Below are 19648 nucleotides of genomic sequence, written 5' to 3'. Positions count from 1 at the left end.
ATAACATTAGTAATCTACTATGTGAGGTAGTACAAAATACAGCTAAATTCTAGGAGGATGAGCACAGGATATCACAGTGAGAGATTTATCAATATACTCTAATTCCATCCTGAAATATAAGCAAGATTGTTCAAAGTAAAGACAAAGCTCTTGTAGGGTGACTAGCATAAATAAAGTGATATACTATGAAGGATCTCAAGAAACCAAGCAAAAACTTTAGCAAAGACACTAGAAAAGCCAGAGAGAGGGAAGGGACAAATAAAAAATATCACATCTCTCTGAGACCATTCCTCATTTTCCTGTTTCTCATTAACAGAATTAATTGGTTCCCATCTTAGAACTCTGAACACCACCATATTCTTTCTGCAACAGCCCTTCTTCCATTGAGTCATAACTACAGCAGAGGTTCCAACCTCCTCTAGCTGACTACAAACTCCTTAAGGACAGAAAACATTCCACAGGTGGATCACATCAGTATAGCATAGTACCTGGAACATATGAATTAGGGGTAGGAGATTTATCACTCAAATAATGACCAGATTTTGTAGCTTTATAGGTGTAAGGACACAGGGATACCTAATAAGTTAGATTAGCTAAGTCTCTCATTTTACTGTAGTTTTTTTAATCCAGTGGAAACTAAATTGACAAATAAACTCATCTCCAAAGTCTCAGAAGACTCAATGTAATTGTAACTCCTTATCAAAATAATCTGATAAAATTTTTTAAAATCTGCTTCCGGGGTTTATGATTATCAATCTTTTGATATATACAATCAAAACTAACACAATCTGCAAAATAAGAAAAATGAAGGCTTGCTCAAGTTTAACCAGTTCCTTTTCATTGTGATTTTTAAGAGAGAGAAAAGTAAGGATTTATACTGAGGAAGATTAGTTTGTTAATCTAGGAACATGAAAAGACATAGACAACAGAAACAAAGAAGCAACAAGTCTCTCAAAAGTCTGGTGTGAAATCTCTCCCCATATTTAAATGCTATGTATTGTCAAAGTATGCTGATAACCACATGATCAAAGGCTAAATAAACACTATTAAGTAAATGAGCCATACTATCTGGTCATTATTTTAGCAGACTCTTCTAGTTAGACAAGCATTTTCAGGAGTTATCCTTTTGCTTCTATGCAACATAATTTAGTAATCTCCTGCAATTAAAACCAAACATTCTCTGTGTGGATGGTAGGGGTGGGGTGGTAACATATCTCTGAGGAAGCAAGAACCTATTCATCTAAATCATATAAAGTGTTGTAAACCAATGTCACCTCAGTAAAAGGGAAAAAAAATTAACAAATAAATAAAAACAAATCTTCGCAACAGAAAAATTTTCAGCTAAAGAACTACTGTGGGCTACTAAAATCTAGAAGGAAAACAGTAAGTTTTTTTGGGTGCTTAATAAACATCAATATACCCTAGCTGCAAAAAAAGATGAATTCAGCCAGGAAAGTAGCATTGCATTTGCAGCCAACAGTAACCATAATTAAGCTAAAGAAAGACATGTTTTTCTTGTCATCTTTATTCAAGTATTTCACAGCAGTTATATTACAAATTACAGTAAATGTTCAAAATTCCAGAATTCAAAAATTAAATAATTTACTTCAAACTAATGTAAAATGAAGTCAAATGCAAAACATCAACTTAACACAATTCTAAATTAAACTACAAACCCAAAATAGACCATAGCTGATGAAGTCTACTTAATCTACAAAGTAGACAGACATGACGGAAACCAAAGGACTCCCAAAGTCTAAATAAACAAATGTACAAAATACAAAAGATGCAAGTACAAACCCAAATTCAAGCTTACAATGTGATTACAAATAATAATTATAATAACAATGGCATTCAGCTACGGACCTGACACTGAAGATACCTACTGAATAGCACCATAGCTGAACCAACTTAATCAAAAAACAGGAAGATATTACCACCCACTCCCTAAAAATAAAATCCAGTAAACCCACAAATACATTGGCATATGAGAAAAATCAAGTCATGAAAGGACATAAAACAAAAAACAAACAAAAAAATTAATCACAGGTGAGATTCAAGCTCAAAAACACAATTAACTCCACAGCCATCAGTTTTAACCCTAGTGCGGTTCCATCATCTTCAAAAAGCTCCCAAGGTCCCCACAGCTGAGCAGTAACTATTGTTGGGCTGTGCTGTTGATACATATTTTACTGATCTAAGAGCAAGGTTTTACACAGGAGCTTATCATTTATAATGCTCACAATAGGAAATAAGAACAGAGGTCAATGTGTACATATTTTTTGCCAATGCTATACAGCAAAAATTAAGAACTTACAGAAAGGTAAACAAAATTGAGTCCACTTGGATAATTTCACAAGCTGCTTTAAACTATAGAACCACCAGATATCTGAAAATAAGCAAAACTGGTATAGTGTGTTTCTTTTGGGGGAAAAGGGGACCGGAGGAGTTGGTACAATTCCAGCTCATTCCTCTCCCCATGCCAGTAGACTGGCTTTCTCTTTAAGACCTAGGCTGTTCAAAGTGGCAGTTCCTATTATACTGAGGTGGCCTCCTATTTCTCCATCTATAGTACGGTTAGAATTAAAAAACAAGAAAAAAAAAAAAAAACCTTGATCTTTTGGAAGCATTTTAATGCTAAACATAAATAAATTCCCCTTGTCAAACTCACTGATGGCTAAAATCTTAATCAACTTGTACAAATTTAGTAACCTACTAAGAACATGTGCATTTTTTTTTTCTTTCATGAGTGCTGCTGTTACTTGAACAGAATGCTTCTGAATTAGAGTAACTGGAATAAATATTTAAAAAAAAATAGTGCAGCAAGAACCTGAGACTTGCAAAAAACCCTTTTACCAGAAACTTGCTACAAAAAATCTGCTACATCTTATTTCATCAAATCTTTAAATTCTGTAACAATTTCCATCAAAATACAAAATGCTAATGTATTATTAGACAGTAAAATAGTCTGAACTGGTATGATGGTAATATATATTAAAGAAAGCATGAAAATCCTCCCAATAATCAAATTAGAGGTTTCAAATAACCTCCCCTTTAAAATGGTTCATCGTTAATCGCACTTGCCCACCTTAAAAATACAGTGTGTCTACATGGGTAGCATCTTGAATTACATGATTAACTGAATATTATGAAAACTTCATAGGCTAGGTATAAGGAAAGTAAGTGACATTTTTCAAAGATTAAGCTAGAACTGGAAGGTGTAAAATGTTAATGTAAATGCAAAGCACTTAGGATTACTGCAGTAGCCTATGGCAGAGTGTGCTTTCTGGGCTGGCATCCGGCACGCTACGCATAGCCAGAGACAAGGAGACAAGTACCTTAGCTTCACATGTAAACGGTGGCAAGGTGATTACAGGACTCTGTAAACACTGTTGGTGACTAGAGTACAAAACGCTGAGGTAGCTCAGTGTCTCTGCAGTAGTCCAAGACCATTTGTTCTAATTAAAACCCAAACTACATGTGTTGCATATATTAGAAAGACAAACCTACAGCTAAGAGCTATAATGAATGAAGATATCAAACCAACTTGTCAAAATTTCTACTTTCCTGTTTAAATCTGATTTAAAAAATGTCACTGCACTCCCTTTGCCTCTTTGCAACTGCCTAGACTGTGTCTCCAAACTGACATAAACTTTTTGTAAGGCTAGTAACCCATAATTAATTTTAGATAAGTACAATTCACAGAAATCACTCAACATGATCCAAAATGAGTCCCAATCAAGATGAATAGTTGTGAAGGTAAGCTTACGGAAGGGCTTTCAGACACTAATACTGTTATTCAAGGACCATGACAGAGCTCACTTGCAAGTACGCATACAGAAAATAAATTTTATGGAGCGTCTGACAAATTCTTCTCATTTCTTTCTATTTGGCAAGTCCTGGCTTTTTTAAAAAAAAAAAGTAACAATTTACTATATGTGAAAATCATTTTTCTCTGAGAACTCAAACATGAATAATTGTTAAATCACCACTGATAGAAGAAAGAAAGGCCGCTATCTATTTTCTGATCACCATTGTCAGCAACACCAAAAAATGTGTTTTGGGGGGGATTATGTGTTACTATTATTACCATTATTATAATTATCATTAGCTGCTGTTTCATTACATGTTTCTTAAATAGAAATAGACTATTATAGAGGAACTTACCATTTTAGTATATTATGCGGCTGAAAGAGTTTTTTAAGTTTTGAAAACAAGATTGGCATTTTATACCAAAACACTAGTTGCCTCTTAATGACACAAGAATATCACATTTATTTTCAAGTCTGTGACCAAAGAAAACTTTCTAATTCTTTAGCTACAAACAAGCCCATCCTTTTGTTTAGCCTTGTCTCTCTCAAATAATAAAAAGGCACATTAAAGGCAGTTCTAAAGAGCCTAACCTAATTTCATCCTGTTTTTTTTTTTTTTTTCAGTTTCCCACCAGACTATACCATAGCCAACTCTAAAACAAGTTTCAGTCCATTAACCAGAGGGAAAAAACAAATATGATAAAAGGGATAGAAAGAGAAAAAAAAAATAACAGGTTGCCCACTGTTTAAACGATTCAACACAGTTAGAACTGCCCCCATCCGGTTTCCTCACATTTGCTGGTCTGCTCCCTAAGAGAGAAGTCTCCGACAAAGAGTGCACAAAAAGAGGAGCAGAAGTGAGAGCAGTTTCTGTAGCACCAAAATCTCCAATCTGTGGGGTTGTATTTTTTATTTGTGGAAAATACAACATGTTTCTGAAGTTCTGTTTGGTTCTTGTAGGCTGGTTGGTTTCAGGTACCTGAGACAATAGCACCAAATTCAACAGAGAGAAAGAATGAGTGAGAGAGCACTTTACACCAAGGCTCTGCACATAATTGGTGCAATTCAAAATTGAATGGCTCAGAAGACTGCTCTGTCAGGAGCAGAGTGGAGAGGATAAACCACTCATCTTGACAAGTTCATAGGAATGTCTCAAACATATGAACTGTTCTTTCCATCTCCTATAAAGGGAAAAGAAAGTGCATGTTATCTATTAAAGGACAAAGTATCATGGGAAAAGTTACTTTAACTTATTAGTGAAAGAATTTTAGATACATGCTAAGCTTGAAATAGTTCCCTATTACAATACCATAGCTATTCTGTTATGTAAGAACATCACCCTAGACACTTTTGAATGCCTCCTATTTATACTTAGGCTATGAGAATGGTGCAGAATACTCAACGAGTACTTAGTGTCAGATAATGCACCAACAGACACACACGCACACAACATTTGCCAAGAAATAAATAGCAGAGTCAGGATTTGAATACGGGTAAGCCTCAATCCAGAAACCGAGTCCTTCCTGACTCATAATATTTGATTAATTCCCAAAGCAACATAAAAACACTTGGTATAGTGAAGTTTGTACCAAAAGTACAATTTCGCCCTCTTTCCATTGCTATTTACTCCAGCCAGCACTGGGAGAGAAAAGCCAGAAAGAATCACTGCTATGACCACACCAAGAATGTCACTCACTGGTGATTCTGCTGTAATCCCTTTCCTCCCTAAATGAGGCCCAGATGGCAAGTCTCATATTGAAAGATGTTTCACTGATGAAGAATATTCAATCAACTGAAGTTAATCAAATGTCTATCTTATAAACAAAGAAGTTCTAGAATAAAAAACAAAGGTGAAGAACTTCACCTTGTATGACTAAGATGTTGGGTTTCTCCTCCTCCTTTAAACAAAACCAAAGAAATTATACTTTCCATCTCTATAGAACTAATGGGTCAAACTAGCAGATTATTATCTGATCAAAAAGTTCTTCTGTATAAGCAATCAACATCACTCCTGCTAAATCATGTATTAATGAAGGAAAAAGTCAGATTATAAAACAAAATACACAAAATGATCCCAATTTTTAAATATACATCATGTATATCTAGACATTTAAGGATAGAAGATATTCCAAAAGAGTAACACTGACTAGTTTTCCCCTAGAAATGGATGTTTTTATTTTTTTTATTTGAGCTTTCCTCTTATTTTGTATATTGTATAATGATACTATAGATTCAAAAAAATATGACTAACATAAATATAATCACAAAATAACTTTTAATGTCCTCATACTTTGATTCGAGTCCAATATTTCTTATTATACATTACCTACATATAAATCTTTAATTTTCTAAAAATGTTCCCTGAGAGAGGGGACTTTACCTTATGTATTTTCTGCACTTAAAAGATCTAGCACAGTTATTCAATAAATATTTAATAGTTAGACTATCAGATAAATAGGCAATGAACAAAGAGAATCAAATTAAGTCACTTAGCCATTTACTGGGTAAATGATTAATTACATTTGTTCATGATGGTCTCAAAAAGCAGAAGTGTGGCTTAATGATACAAATTATATGAAGAGAGATACAAACTTGTATTTATAAGAAAGAACTTTCTTACGACCCAGTTGTCTATATAGGGAATAGCTTATCTCCACAGTATCTAAGTGAAAAAAACACCCCACTCTTATATGTGGCTTTTTTCCTTTTTATAGAACTAGTTCTGACTAAATGAGCTGATTTTTATTTTCTCCCGACTATTACTGAGAAGGGCAAGTAATCTCACTGTCCATACCAAAAACTTTATCAGCAGTGGCAGGCGTGGGAGCAGTGGCCAGGACTGGGAGGCCATGTACACATTCAAAAGGCCCAGAGGGATACTCAATTTGTGATGTCAGTAATAAGTCAGGGAGGGGAAATTCTGATATGCAATTCTGTGTATTTGCCAATCCATTACCATTTAATTTCCATACTTCGATAAACAAAATATACCAGGTTACTTCTGTCCTGAGACGAAATGGTACAAAAAGGACTTAATTCATCACATGTAATTCTTAATGATTCTTCAAATCTTAAGTCTTCAAGCACTCTTTAGTTACTTGGAGAAAAATATAAACTATTTTTCCCTATCCTTTAAGACAAATAGAAACATTTATTTATTTATTCTATAAATAAGCTAAGCACTTACCTCTACAAGTTGTGATTTGTCATAATCTTTACGATGGCGATAGATGCACTGACTAAGGAGAGAATATAATCTCTCAAGTTGATCAACTGCCAGATTGTTGCTTTTATCTACTAACAAATCAAGCAATTTCTAGAAAAAAAATAGAAGAAACAATAAAATAAAGTTTAATTTCACTGGTCAAAACTGAAATAGTAATTTCTGAGCAATTAGGCAATAGACACCTTAGGCTATAGTGTTTAACAATGACACCTAAGTTTAGAAGATTCTAGGGCTTAGTTTATTACCAAGATGATTTTTGTATTCTAAACCCCTCAATACACATATAACTAGAAACCTTAAAACTATTCCTAGGAAACCTGCACTCCATGTTTATGGCAGCACTATTTACTACAGCCAAGATATGGAAACAATCTAAATGCCCCAGAATAGAATGAAGGTGTGGTGCACATGCACACACACACACACACACACACACAAGATCTCCAAAGCTAGTTGGTGATTCAGCTGCCACAAACATATTCAAATCTCTTTCTAATCATTTAAAAATGACTAAGAACAACCAAATTTACCTTCAATCTCTCACGATCAACTATAAGAGGTGGCACAGGTTCAGATGGTTCTTCTGGAACCAATTCCAGGCTTGTTGTTTTTGCCTGCTCTAAAATTAACTTACGAAATTTCTTTACTTTAGAAGCACCTATAATTAATAGAAGAGAAAATGAAGTAAAGCAATAGATTCTTTTATCATTACAATTCCTTGGGATGGGGGGAGGGGGCAATAAATAATAGCCCCTCAGTGGAGGAGAATATAATAAGTAACACTTCCCCCAAAAGTAATACAAGTTAAAGAGAAATAACCACAGCTATTAAGGCCAGAACATATTAGAATATTATCTAAGAAAAACTGACTTAGTTTATCAAGCAATCTTTATTTCTAACTTTATAATTTAGAACAGTTTTCACTCTCTTTATATAAGATAGCCATCATTTTCAGGTGGGAGAAGAAAAGCAACCTAGAAAAGCAGATACTAACACATTGTGAAGCCAACCTATCTCCTGCATGTTTGCCTCCTAAAGTAAAAGATTTTCTTCAATATAGCCTGAATTTTCTTATTTTTCCCTGTTATATTATCTGTAGTATAGATCAGATGTGATTATAACATCTTTGTTAAAAATATAAACCTATCATATTGCTTTTTCCTCAGAGTAAAACAGAATTACTCTCCACCCAACATTTTGCTGTGATCAGCCATAGTGAAAAAAATTTTGAGGTGGTTGAGAATAATCTGACAGCACCTGGAACTTGAAGAGTAGAGCAGGTAGGCAGACCCTTGTGCCTTAGGTCCCTCTCTTATAGGAACTTCTAGGGGAAGCTCTAAGAGCAGGTGAGGAGGAGAGAACCAATGGCAACGCTGGACTGGTTAGGGCTCCCGACAGGACCCGCCTGTCAGCGACATGGCCTCCCTCCTATATTAGTCCTCATGTTCCCATATCTTTCAACTCCTCCCTCTCATCAATGTCCACTGTAGATATTAAAGAACAAAAATGTTGCCTTCAAAAACATATACCAAAATATACTTGAAAAAATTTCAGACTTCACTATAGTCATAGTTCAATTAATATACGCTAGAAACGTTGCTTACACACTGATCCTCACTACTGTGTCCATGTACTGCGCGAGGCCTGAGACCCTCGGTCACGGAACTGCTGCGCTAGGCGACACTACCTTGACAGTAACAAATAAAATTTCCAGTTTTCATACATCTATCCTTGAAGGTTTTAGATCAGTTCAACATAATATTAAGTAAAACATTTTCTGCAGGCTTACTAAAATTTAAGGGTGAAGTACATTTAAAGACTCCTTCCCTAGCAACCATTCTGCTTCATAACACAGATCTCTTGCTTCTTCTTACTCTGTTCCATTCATTACTTTACTCTAACTTAACACATTTTTAAAGTTCTGTCTGTATGACAGCCCAGAATAAATACTGCTTTTCAAACTACTTTCTATTATTAAACACTGCAGAAAAAGAAAAATTCTCAACAAGCAGCATTTAAGGACAATATATCTCTCTTCATTACAATAAAAGAATTCTAAGACTGTGAATAATACCTTCCTACTTTCTAAATATGCTAGAAGGTAGCAAAAATAAAAACTTTTCCTATATTACCCAAGTCCCAGTCTAAAGCTATATTCTCCACACAATTTAGAGAGCCTAACACACTCCCAAGCTAGGAAAGCACTAGGAAATGTATTCAGAAAGAAAATGTATACTGCGCAGGGCAAATCTCTAACTCACTCCATTTCACAATAAGCTTAAGAAACAGATCAGAGCTAGAAATCTTCACTTCCTCCCCTTTCATATCTTAAAAGAATCACATAGTTATAGGAATTCAAGAGGTAGCAGAAGATTCTAACTCTACAAGTCAAGGTAAATTTTCTGCTCTCTTCCATCACAGGCAATACAAACCAATGGAGCCTCTTAAGTTAAACATCCCTGAGATTCAACTAACAGTGATAGCCTGGAACTAAGACCCCTAAGTTTGTGCTCAGTACCAGGAGAGGAGAGTAATATACATGACTTATTCCCTATGGTGACACCATTCTGAGGTTTAATTTAGAAGATGAAAATACAGGGTTGGAGAATCTAAGCAACTAGCAGAAAGTCACATTATAATGAACAGTAATAGTGATTTAATGTGGGTCTATGTAACACCACTATACCATACCTCCACGTCTTCTCAGCATACCACTACCCCATCCCAGTAATTTTCATTAGAATCCCATCTCATTGACACATGTGGATTTACTCAGCTTTTAGTCCCAAATCCATTATGATAGGGATGATAATTAGGTAAGAGGTAGAAGAGCAAGCAGTTACGAATGTATTCTGGACCATAAACCCTCTAAATCTTTCACCACAATGTAGTATATATGTGTACTTGTCTAAGGAAAGGGATGAAAACTTTCACAGGTTCCAAAGGGGTATAATTACTGATCAATTTTTAATACTGAAATGCCAGGCAAAATATATAATTAATGAACTCTGGAGTTTAAACCTTCAGATTTTTTTAAAAAATAGCTCTACCTTCTTTATCCAGTTCTGCATCTTTAACCTCCATATCAGGGCCAGGTTCTAACTTCTCGTTATTGCTACATTCCAGTGCTTCCAGTTTGTCAGGATCATCTCCATGATTTTCACTCAAGGTTTCTGTTTTTTCTTTAGACTGGTCTTCCAGAAGAATCTTTTGTTCAGAACTACATTTATCTCCACTACCACAGAAAGAAACTACTTCAGCTTTGCCATTCTGACATTCCAGAACTGGTATTCCTTCAAAACTGTCAGTGGAGGCCTCACCATTTAGACAACTTCCTTTAAGGAAAGTTTCTTTCCTAGATGTCTGTTCTGGGTTTAAAGAACTGCTACTGTTGACAAGCAGAGACTCATTTGAGCTTTCTTCTTCAGTAGATGCAAAGTTCTCTTTTGTGCTGGCTCCATTGTTAAGCCTCTGGCCCTGGTCCATGTCCATGATATCACATGATGATTCATCATTGGTCATAGATAAGTCTCCAGTCTCTTCTCCATTTTCTTCATGGCAGTCAGTGCTTACCTCAAACTCCCCATTCTCCAGCAACTTCCTGTCCTCTGTATGGTTCTCATAGTCTGCAAATTTGGTGTCCTCTTCATCTTTTTTTAAATTATTAACTTTCCTTTTCTTAATAATTCCTTTACCCCACTGTGATCGCCGCCTTGATTTTCTCCGAACTCGAACTGCATTACAAGGAAAAAGACATATACAAATTAGGGTGCTATACCTGTTTCACACATTGCAGTACACACATTTATTAAATATGACACAAAAGACATATATATTTGTGTTACAAACAAACAAAACCTATATAGGTCTTGACAGGGCTTCTAATTCTCACAACTTACAAGTGGAACGCACGTGAAATCAGGGATGAACTCTGAAGAATGAACATTTTTTTAATTTACTTCTTGTATGTGTTTACTAAGCATTATTTTTTTTCATTACCCTAAATTTATTATATAGCTGTTCCTAATTCCTAATATATAGGGGCCAGTGACATAATATGCATATTTCGTGAAAGACCTTATCACCAGGTTGCTTGGTAGGTTGAGTATCACAATCCTGAATTTCCACCAGGACAGGGAGTGCTTTGCCAGCAAGTTCACCCAGAAGTTCCTAAGTCATGAAAGGAAGTAAAGATATGACCAGTGTATCAAGAGAGAATAGTCACAGGTACCTTACAAAGAAAGCATCACTGTCTTTCCTTCCAGAAGGAATCACCCACAGTACGTATGGTCACAAGTAGAAATCCTATAAGTTATATGGACACTTTGGTAAGCCACCTGTTTGCCTCCTCTATTAGGAATAGTTCACCTAATAGAATCGATTTCTTACGAAGCTATTATTTGAAAACTTAAGTCTGCAGCTATAAAGATGATAATGATATAAACTAGCAAAACTTTGGTAATAATTATTTGACCAATTACATGGAAAGAGAGGCCAATGCAAATTGAAAGGAATATACACTTCAATGCTAGAAAATATCATGCATTTTATGAGTATAGAGTTGGTACTTCTAGGTAATGATGGATCAGGAATCTTTAATTTCCCATATAGGTATCAAAGGTAGCTGGTTATAAAAATTTATCCGACTGTCCCTTAACTAAACAAAAGCTTAGCTTTTATTTTGCAATTTGGGACAGTTAAAGAAATGTGAATACAAAATTTTTAAAAACAAACTAGTTAAGTTAGGAATATATCACTGCTCATATCCAACACAAAATTCTAAACATTAGTTTATTGGAAGTCATCAGAGCAAAAGTAATTCCTTTTTTTGTTTAACCAGGCTATAAACTAATGTAAGTTTGACTTAGTTTTAAAACAGAAAAGATTTTTTTTTAACATGAAAAGTTGAAAGGCATTCTGGACAAAGACATTTTAAAGAGAAAAAAAAAATAGGTGATTCTAAGTGTAAATTGTTTAATCCACAGTTTGAAAATTGCTTTTGAAAGACAAACAAAAGGTAATATGGTCTTATGGCAACACTTGTTCCTCATATTCCACCCCTTAATTTGATATTGTGATTTTACCCACAGTGTATATATATATATTGTTTTCATACACTATTTTTATCTTTTCACCTTAATCCTAACTAAGTCTACAAAAATACCAAACTATTCACAGAAAAAGGAGAAGTCTTACTATAGATATTACTCCTTTCTTATCTAAGAAAAAAAATCAAAAGATTTTTGAAAGCATTAACACAATTCAAGTTACTTGACTCAAAATATGTGTCTTTTGCCTTCAAAATCATATCATTAGAGTCATCTCTCTACTCCTTTTCCCCTATTTACTTCTCTTTTAATAATTTACAGTTTCAGAGTAACCGGAGAAGAAATTTCCATATTAGCCTACTGTTTAAAGCTAGTGGTATGCAGGCTAAAGTAATGGGCATTCATAAGCATTCAGATAACTATATGAAAAACTAACCCAATTCACATTTAAAAAAAAAAAGAAAAATATTCAGCTTGCTCTTTTACAAAAGGGGCAGTTGTTAGTTTTGTTCTATCTGACAACTCACTCCTGACACTGTGACCTCACTTAGTCTCCTCTTCTGAGGCCATAGAACTCCAGAGCAAGAGGAAGTAGAAGTCTGCTCCATCAAGAACCAGCTCAATTACTTGACATGCAGCACACCTTGTAAAGACTAAGAAATCTACTGATGTGAGTGTTCCTCTAAAGATTGTATCCTAGTTAAGAACAAAGAAATGTTCTTATTTGAGAAGTGGTAAAACTAGAGCTATTACCCCACCCCCACCCTGCCACCCCTGTATAATTACTTCTAACAGTTTGATTTTGGTAAAAAGAGAAATTAGTTAATTATATTAGCGCCACAGAACAGGGTTGTATGCTTTGGGTTTTTGGGTTTTTTTTAGTCACTTTATCTCCAGAGTATCTGACAGTTGGTAGGAATATTTGTGGAAATAATCTTTAGTTATCATTTCCTTTTTCAAGGGTACTTTGTGTAAAAAGCCCATTTAGGGGTACAATCTTTAGAGTCAATTTTTATAGCATCTCTAAGACTGTTTCCCAAACTAAGACCTTCATAAAACAACTCTCCCTAAGGACATTAGATTTAAGTAAGTTAATGTAAAACAGACAAAGATTAGTCACATGTGCCATCTACTGGTAAAAGGGAAAAAAACTCATTCGTAGATTAAAATTTTTTTAATTTAGGAGACTATAAACTGCTTAAAGCCAATACTCAATGTGTTTTACTTAATATTTATATCAGGTATAGAGAACATAAAGGATTTCATGGATTTTTTTTAAAGATTTATTTTATTTATGTATACAGAACTGGGGTACAGGTCAGAGGAGCAGGGCAGTGAGAGGATTCACCAGCAGCAGAGAAGGGAACAGAACAGGCAGATCAATGAAGTACACTGCTGAAGGGAGCAGTGGGTGAGACAGGAGAGGTCTGCTGCGCCATGTGGGTCACCTTCCTGGCCAGGGATCGAATTTGCATTGAAACGCTGCGGACAAGCTTCAGAGCTGCACTTTAACCCAGGGCACCACCAGGGGCACCCCAGGATGTCATGTTTTAAATCAGAGTGCTGTTACATAATAAAGGCTATGACTGGCAGGGGGAGGGGGACAGGTAAAATGGTTTTAATCAGTATCAGGGAACCAAATGCACCAGTAAGTCCTTCAGACATATGAGTATGAGTATGCCACATCATAAAGAGCATAAACTAAAGAAAAAATTAGTATGGTTCATTCAGTCAATGCCATCGGTCACAGCTATGATCACTACCTTTATAACAACAGGACAGCATATGGCTTCCAAGGATGGCTAGCTTCAGTGACACAGAAGAATCATATTATGAAATGCTGTATTTATTAAAATTTTCAGGGCCCTCCCTGCTGGCGCAGTGGGTTAAAGCACAGCACAAAAGATTAAGCCACTTCCGCATGAGTTTGATCCCCGCCTGTCCCAGAGGAGATCCACATGGCGTGGCAGACCTCTCCTGACCCGCCCACTGCTCCCCTTAGCAATGTACTTCGTCAATCTGCCTGTTCTGCTCCCCTCTCTGTCTCTGGTGAATCCTCTCACCCTCCACATCTCTGGCCTGTACCCCAGTTCTGTACAAATAAATAAATAAATCTTTTTTTTAAAAAAAATTCTCAGACCTTTTATAGAGCCAAATATTTCCACTGAGGAAATATGAAGAAAAACTACAATGCTGATTTTTTCCTCAAAATACACTTAAATATAAGTAAATAAAAATAGCTGTAAAGATCTTTCATACTGATTCCAAAAATAATCTCTCTGAAAAACCAAACTTCCTATTATCAAATCAGTCACTCTCAAAAGCATGCCCACCATAAAAAGAACATCCTACACGCACACAGCAAGGAGTCAGGTCTGGAAGCAGGGGTGAATAAAGAACCTACTGGCTGCACATCTCTATCCCAAAAGTGAAGTTTAAAAAGGAAAACATTCAAACCCAGTTAACAGCAAGTACTGAATGGGGACAGAAAAACAAATAAGGTTCAAGAAATAAATTTTTGATTCAGCATCTTACTCCACAAGCTTTTACCTCTAAAAAGACAGAAGATTAAAAGAGCCATGGGAAGCAGCCAGCCTTGGGTTTGTGCACCCAACTTCTAACAAATCTGCCTCGTTCTCGGTGTCCCTACTATGGGATAACATGATCTCAAACACTCACATGCACATTTATTTGCAGAGTTGTGCCAGACATCCATTGGATTTCTTTGTTTGTGCCGAAATGCCTCTTCAACTCTAGTTTCTGTCTTTCGAGCTCCAGAACCATGAGGATTTATTTGTTCTGCTGTTACTGATAAGCCTGCAAGCAGAAGATAAGCAATACCTATTTAAATATCCCTAGCTACATAAACCAACAAGGTTAAGGAAAACGTGTGAAATACAGAACTGAGTTTTAAAGTCATTAATTATACTTGGACAGTTTGTAATTCAGATGAAATAGTATCTTTTGTTTTAAAATGGGAAAGAAACTAGATATTTTAAAACATAAAAAAAATAGCAGGCCATGCTTACATGTAATTCCTAAATGTGTCCTATGTGTACTTATTTTATTTACAACGAGACACATTCATATTTTATGACAGTGGGACAATAAGGTTATGTAGTGTCTAAAAAGTCATGATTTCTGCCATTATAGCAGGCATGTGTTTATTGTGGCAGAAAAAGCCATTCACATGAATGGTTGCATGGGGTATCAGCTGATGCCTCACCTAAGTTTGATTTTCCTGCAATGATGTACCTATGAGCAACCATTCCATTTCAATTTTTAGTCACTAGATTTCTTTTTTCTACAGCCTTTAAATGTTCATGTTTTCTCAGGCTTTTCTATTCCACCACAAAATATCATGCACACCTTTAGCTTCTAGTAATATTACATAATAACCTTCCCAACAACAAACATCTTTAGTCCAACATCTCTTTAGTTTCTGACTCATATATCAAACTGCTTATTTGATATCATCAAGTGATTATTTTAAAGATAGATCAAATTAAAAATAACTGATTTATCTTCCCCCAGAAAAAAGACCTACTAGCCTTTCTATATTCCCTATTTATACTTAGTATTATTTGCATGTATTGTCAGCTAGTTTGACTCCATTCCCCTGCAACCAGGCCACTTTTATATCTCCATTCCCACATAAAATCACACACTTTAAGCATACAATTAAAACACCTTTAGTAACTTTACAGTACTATATAATCACCAAAGCAAACCAATTTTAGACAACAATTTCAGGAAACCACTAATGTACTATTATCTGTAGAACTGCCTTTTGTCAGCATCTCATGGTCACACAACATGTAGTGTACTACGACTGGCTTCTTTTACATGACATGTTTCTGAAGTTCCTCCATGTGGTACCATGTAGCATTTACTTCACTTCTGACTATTGCTGAGTGGGTTGCCATGGTAAGGACAGATGCCCAGCTTGGCTTACCCACTCACCAGCTGACAGGCATCTGAGTTGTTTCCAGCTGTTAACTGTTGTGAAAACTATCATGAATGTTCAAGCTATAACATTTCCCTTGGGTACATTCCTAAGAGTAAAAATCACTAAGGAGCAGTATGGTATGTTACTTCTAGACACTGTTTAAAAGTGTCTGTTGTTTTCCAAACTGGCTCCAGTGGCATTTTAATAGGATTCTCATTTTCCTATCCTGACACTGCCCAACAAAGACCTGGTGACGTCCTGCTGCCAAAACAACTTGACCAATTCACTCCACAGTTTACAGTCCCCTTCAGGAGCTCCTAGTGACTATGGCAACGGTTCTCAAACCTTAGTCTATATATAAACTACTGGAGGGTCCTCCCTGGTGGCACAGCCAGTTAAAGCACAGTACTGAGAAGCCATGCCATTTCAGCATGAGTTCAATCCCCACCCTGGAGGTGATCCACATTGGCTTGGCAGATCTCTCCCGGCCTGCCTACAGCTCCCCTCAGCGGTGTATTTCGTCAGTCGGCCTGTTCTGCTCCCCACTGTCTTTGGTGAATCATCTCCTGCCACTGCACCTCTGGCCTGTCCCCCACCTCTGTATGTATAAATTATCTTTTTTAAAAAGTCCAAAAGCTGGAATTGTAGTAAAAGTGCAGGTTTCTTGGTATTACTCTTAGAAAATCTGATTCATCAGGTCTAAATTAATGTGGGTGATGGCACACAATTTGAAAACCAAGCTTCATAGCATAGAATGATGAATCACTCAAATATTTATAGAATACCTACTGCACACTAGATCCCAAATAAGAAAGACACAACCAAAAAACAGAATGCCAAGGGCTATGGTAACTAGATCCTACATGAGATTAGATCAACAGGAAAAGCCCTCAGAAGAAAAGCTTTTTCATAATCTCAGTGTCTACTCAATTTATGAGTACTATTTCCCTCCATTCTTCACATCTTCAACACCAGACCGTTTGCATTTCTTCTACTACACATTATTTCACATCTCTGTCTTTATGCATGCTATTGTTTGATATGTTTACAATACAGCTGCCACCGCTGTCACTGCCTCACTTTCCCTTCTTCACTAAAGACAACACTCTTAATAGTCATCCCCTAAACTCTGATCAATGTCTGCTCCCCACTCTGTGCTATGAACATGCGTCCACCAGTATATATGCCACTGTATTTGACCTAGTTTACATTTCTTTCTCTTCCAAAAGTGTAAATTTTTAAGGAACTTACATACTGAAGGGACAATCACATTTACTAATTCTGTGTTAATAGTAAAAAAGTGCTCATAAAACTTTGATGGGAGATAACACATTCCCAGAAGCTTCTTAAAAGTATCAATATTTGAATATAAACTGATACAAAAATTTCAGATAGAAGTCTATTTGAATCCTTTAAAAATAAAGTTCAGTAAGTAACACAGATGTATTCCTGCAAAATAAATTTCACTCAAAAGCATATTTCTGTAATTTGCATTATGATACTAAACTTTCACAGAAGGAAAATTTTTAAATATCCTTGAGAATGTACCAACACATATTTGTATCAGAGACTAAGGACTGTGCCACAAAACACATTATTCCCATACTATCAGTACTGCTGAAGAAGCATCATTCAACGACAGGCAATGACCCTTAGTCCTCAGTAGTAAGTTTACTTCTGTAACTTACCTCGTTTTATTCTTGCTTCCTTAATTTCTTCACAGAGTTTATTAAATTCTGGGTCTAATTCAGCTGCAATGATTGCATGTGCAGTGTCTTTCAGGGTACAAGCCCTGTGTCTAATTATCTTATCTGTTAAAAAAAAAAAAAGTTGGGCTACATTTATTATAGATAAAAATGAACTACATTAAGAAAGTGTATCTTAAAAAAGAAGTATCGAATAGTGTAAACATTGTAAAATGCAGATCCATGAGAGAAACAAGATCATTTAAATGATGGGTAAAAATTAAATGTATTAAGCTGGTCAATCAAATTTCTAGTTCTCTAAGAATATTTTTACAACTTCAAAGTGATTAGGCCTATTTTGAACAAAGCATTACCTCAAAAACAAAAGGCTTTATATTACACTTTTGTGGAAAACAAAAAGATTTTTTTTAAATGTAGATATTCACGATCTACCTAGCAACCAAAGTTGCCATAGATGAATACTGAGAATTTATAAAATCTTATATCATTTTTTCTGTAAGTAAAAATTGATCAAAACTGTGCTAACAGATATAGTACATCCTAAGTAAAGATAACCTATCAAAACCAGCAACAGAAAGACATTTAAGATTCTCTAAGTTGAAGAATGCAAAATGGTATAAAATTGTATGCAGTTCCAAGAAAGAATGCACACACACACACACCTCTAAGGTACACTATCCCCAAAACTGCTACAAAAGAAGTCTCTGCTTTTTACTTATCCAGAAGTCCTCATTCATAAGCAATACAGTGTAAATTGTGCCCTTTAGCTATACATGTCAAGGTCACTTATTTTGCAACAACAACAATCTAAAGTCACAAGATAGTATCTGTGCCTTTTTAAAATTTCTAAAGGCAAAAAGTATAGTTAAAGATAATAATGTTTTATTTATAACTTTTCTTCTGAGAAAGTCATGACAGTCCACTGTAGAAATCGTAACACAAACATACAGCACTCAAGGGTTGGTATATTCCCATCTATTTTATTTTCTCCACTCATTCAATAATATCAACAGGAATTGGCTAAGTGGTTTCTTTACAAAAGAGAACAAAACAGTCTCCATTTTCAAGGCGCTTTTTGGACATACTATAGGAAAAAGTTATTAACAAACCTCTCATACACACACATAAAGTCCTCCCCCATTCTTTTCTCACCCCCTAAGACCCCACAAAGTAAACCTGTAGAAGATAATGAAGAAAACCACTGCCATTTCATAAAATGCCATGTGAGAAAGCTTTGGAGTTAAATAATCTTGGAGATTTATAAAAACTAAAAGGTGGCCTGTGTGGCAAAACACACTAAGCAAGAGGCAAAAAGCATTAAACCATTATTACTTTAGGTTTTATCCAAGGAGTCATGAAAAGTTGTTGAGCAGATAGGACCAGGGGAAGTAACATTCATATTAACAACTTCAAAAGAAGTAGACAAACTTCTATTTCTGTCTTTCTTGATGCAAGGGTTATTGAAAAATGTGGTAGTCTCTAAGGCCCACCCTGGTGGTGCCACAGATTAAAGCATAGTACTACAAAACTAGCCACAGCTGCTTCAGCATGAGTTCAATCCCTGGCCAGGGAGCTGACCCATGTGGCCCAGCAGACCTCTCCTGACCCGCCCACTGCTCCGCTCAGCAGTGCACTTTGTCAATCTGCCTGTTCTGCTCCCCATTGTCTCTGGTGAAGCCCCTCACCACTCCTGCACCTCTGGCCTTTCCCCCAGTTCTGTATGCATAAATAAATCTTAGAAAGAAAAAAGAAATGTGGTAGTCTCTAAATTTTTTTACAGATAACTTTTTGTTACTGATTTCCAATTTAATTCCATTGTGGTCAGAGAGCACACTTTGTACTACCTAAATTCTTTTATATTCAATGAGAGTTGTTTTGCAGTCCATAATATGGTCTATCTTGATATA

The 19648-nt window shown here is 35.7% G+C and overlaps 1 protein-coding gene across 1 annotated transcript in view; it reads right to left on the bottom strand.

Annotated features, from left to right (window-relative positions):
* Positions 1-1520: 1520 nt before the first annotated feature.
* Positions 1521-19648, bottom strand: part of ATAD2B (ATPase family, AAA domain containing 2B) — a 117996-nt gene continuing 99868 nt past the window's right edge. The window contains exons 23-28 of the mRNA XM_004686409.2: positions 17724-17846; positions 14766-14903; positions 10089-10772; positions 7569-7696; positions 7000-7128; positions 1521-4993 (exon numbers count right to left, since the gene is read on the bottom strand). Of these exons, the coding sequence (XP_004686466.1) occupies positions 4952-4993; positions 7000-7128; positions 7569-7696; positions 10089-10772; positions 14766-14903; positions 17724-17846 (1244 nt within the window). The 3' untranslated portion in view covers positions 1521-4951. The remainder of the gene's footprint in view (positions 4994-6999; positions 7129-7568; positions 7697-10088; positions 10773-14765; positions 14904-17723; positions 17847-19648) is intronic.

Source organism: Condylura cristata, unplaced genomic scaffold (genome assembly GCF_000260355.1).
Source record: "Condylura cristata isolate star-nosed mole 26May11 unplaced genomic scaffold, ConCri1.0 scaffold00020, whole genome shotgun sequence".
Taxonomy (NCBI): Eukaryota; Metazoa; Chordata; class Mammalia; order Eulipotyphla; family Talpidae; genus Condylura; species Condylura cristata.
This window is presented reverse-complemented; position numbering and strand designations above follow the sequence as displayed.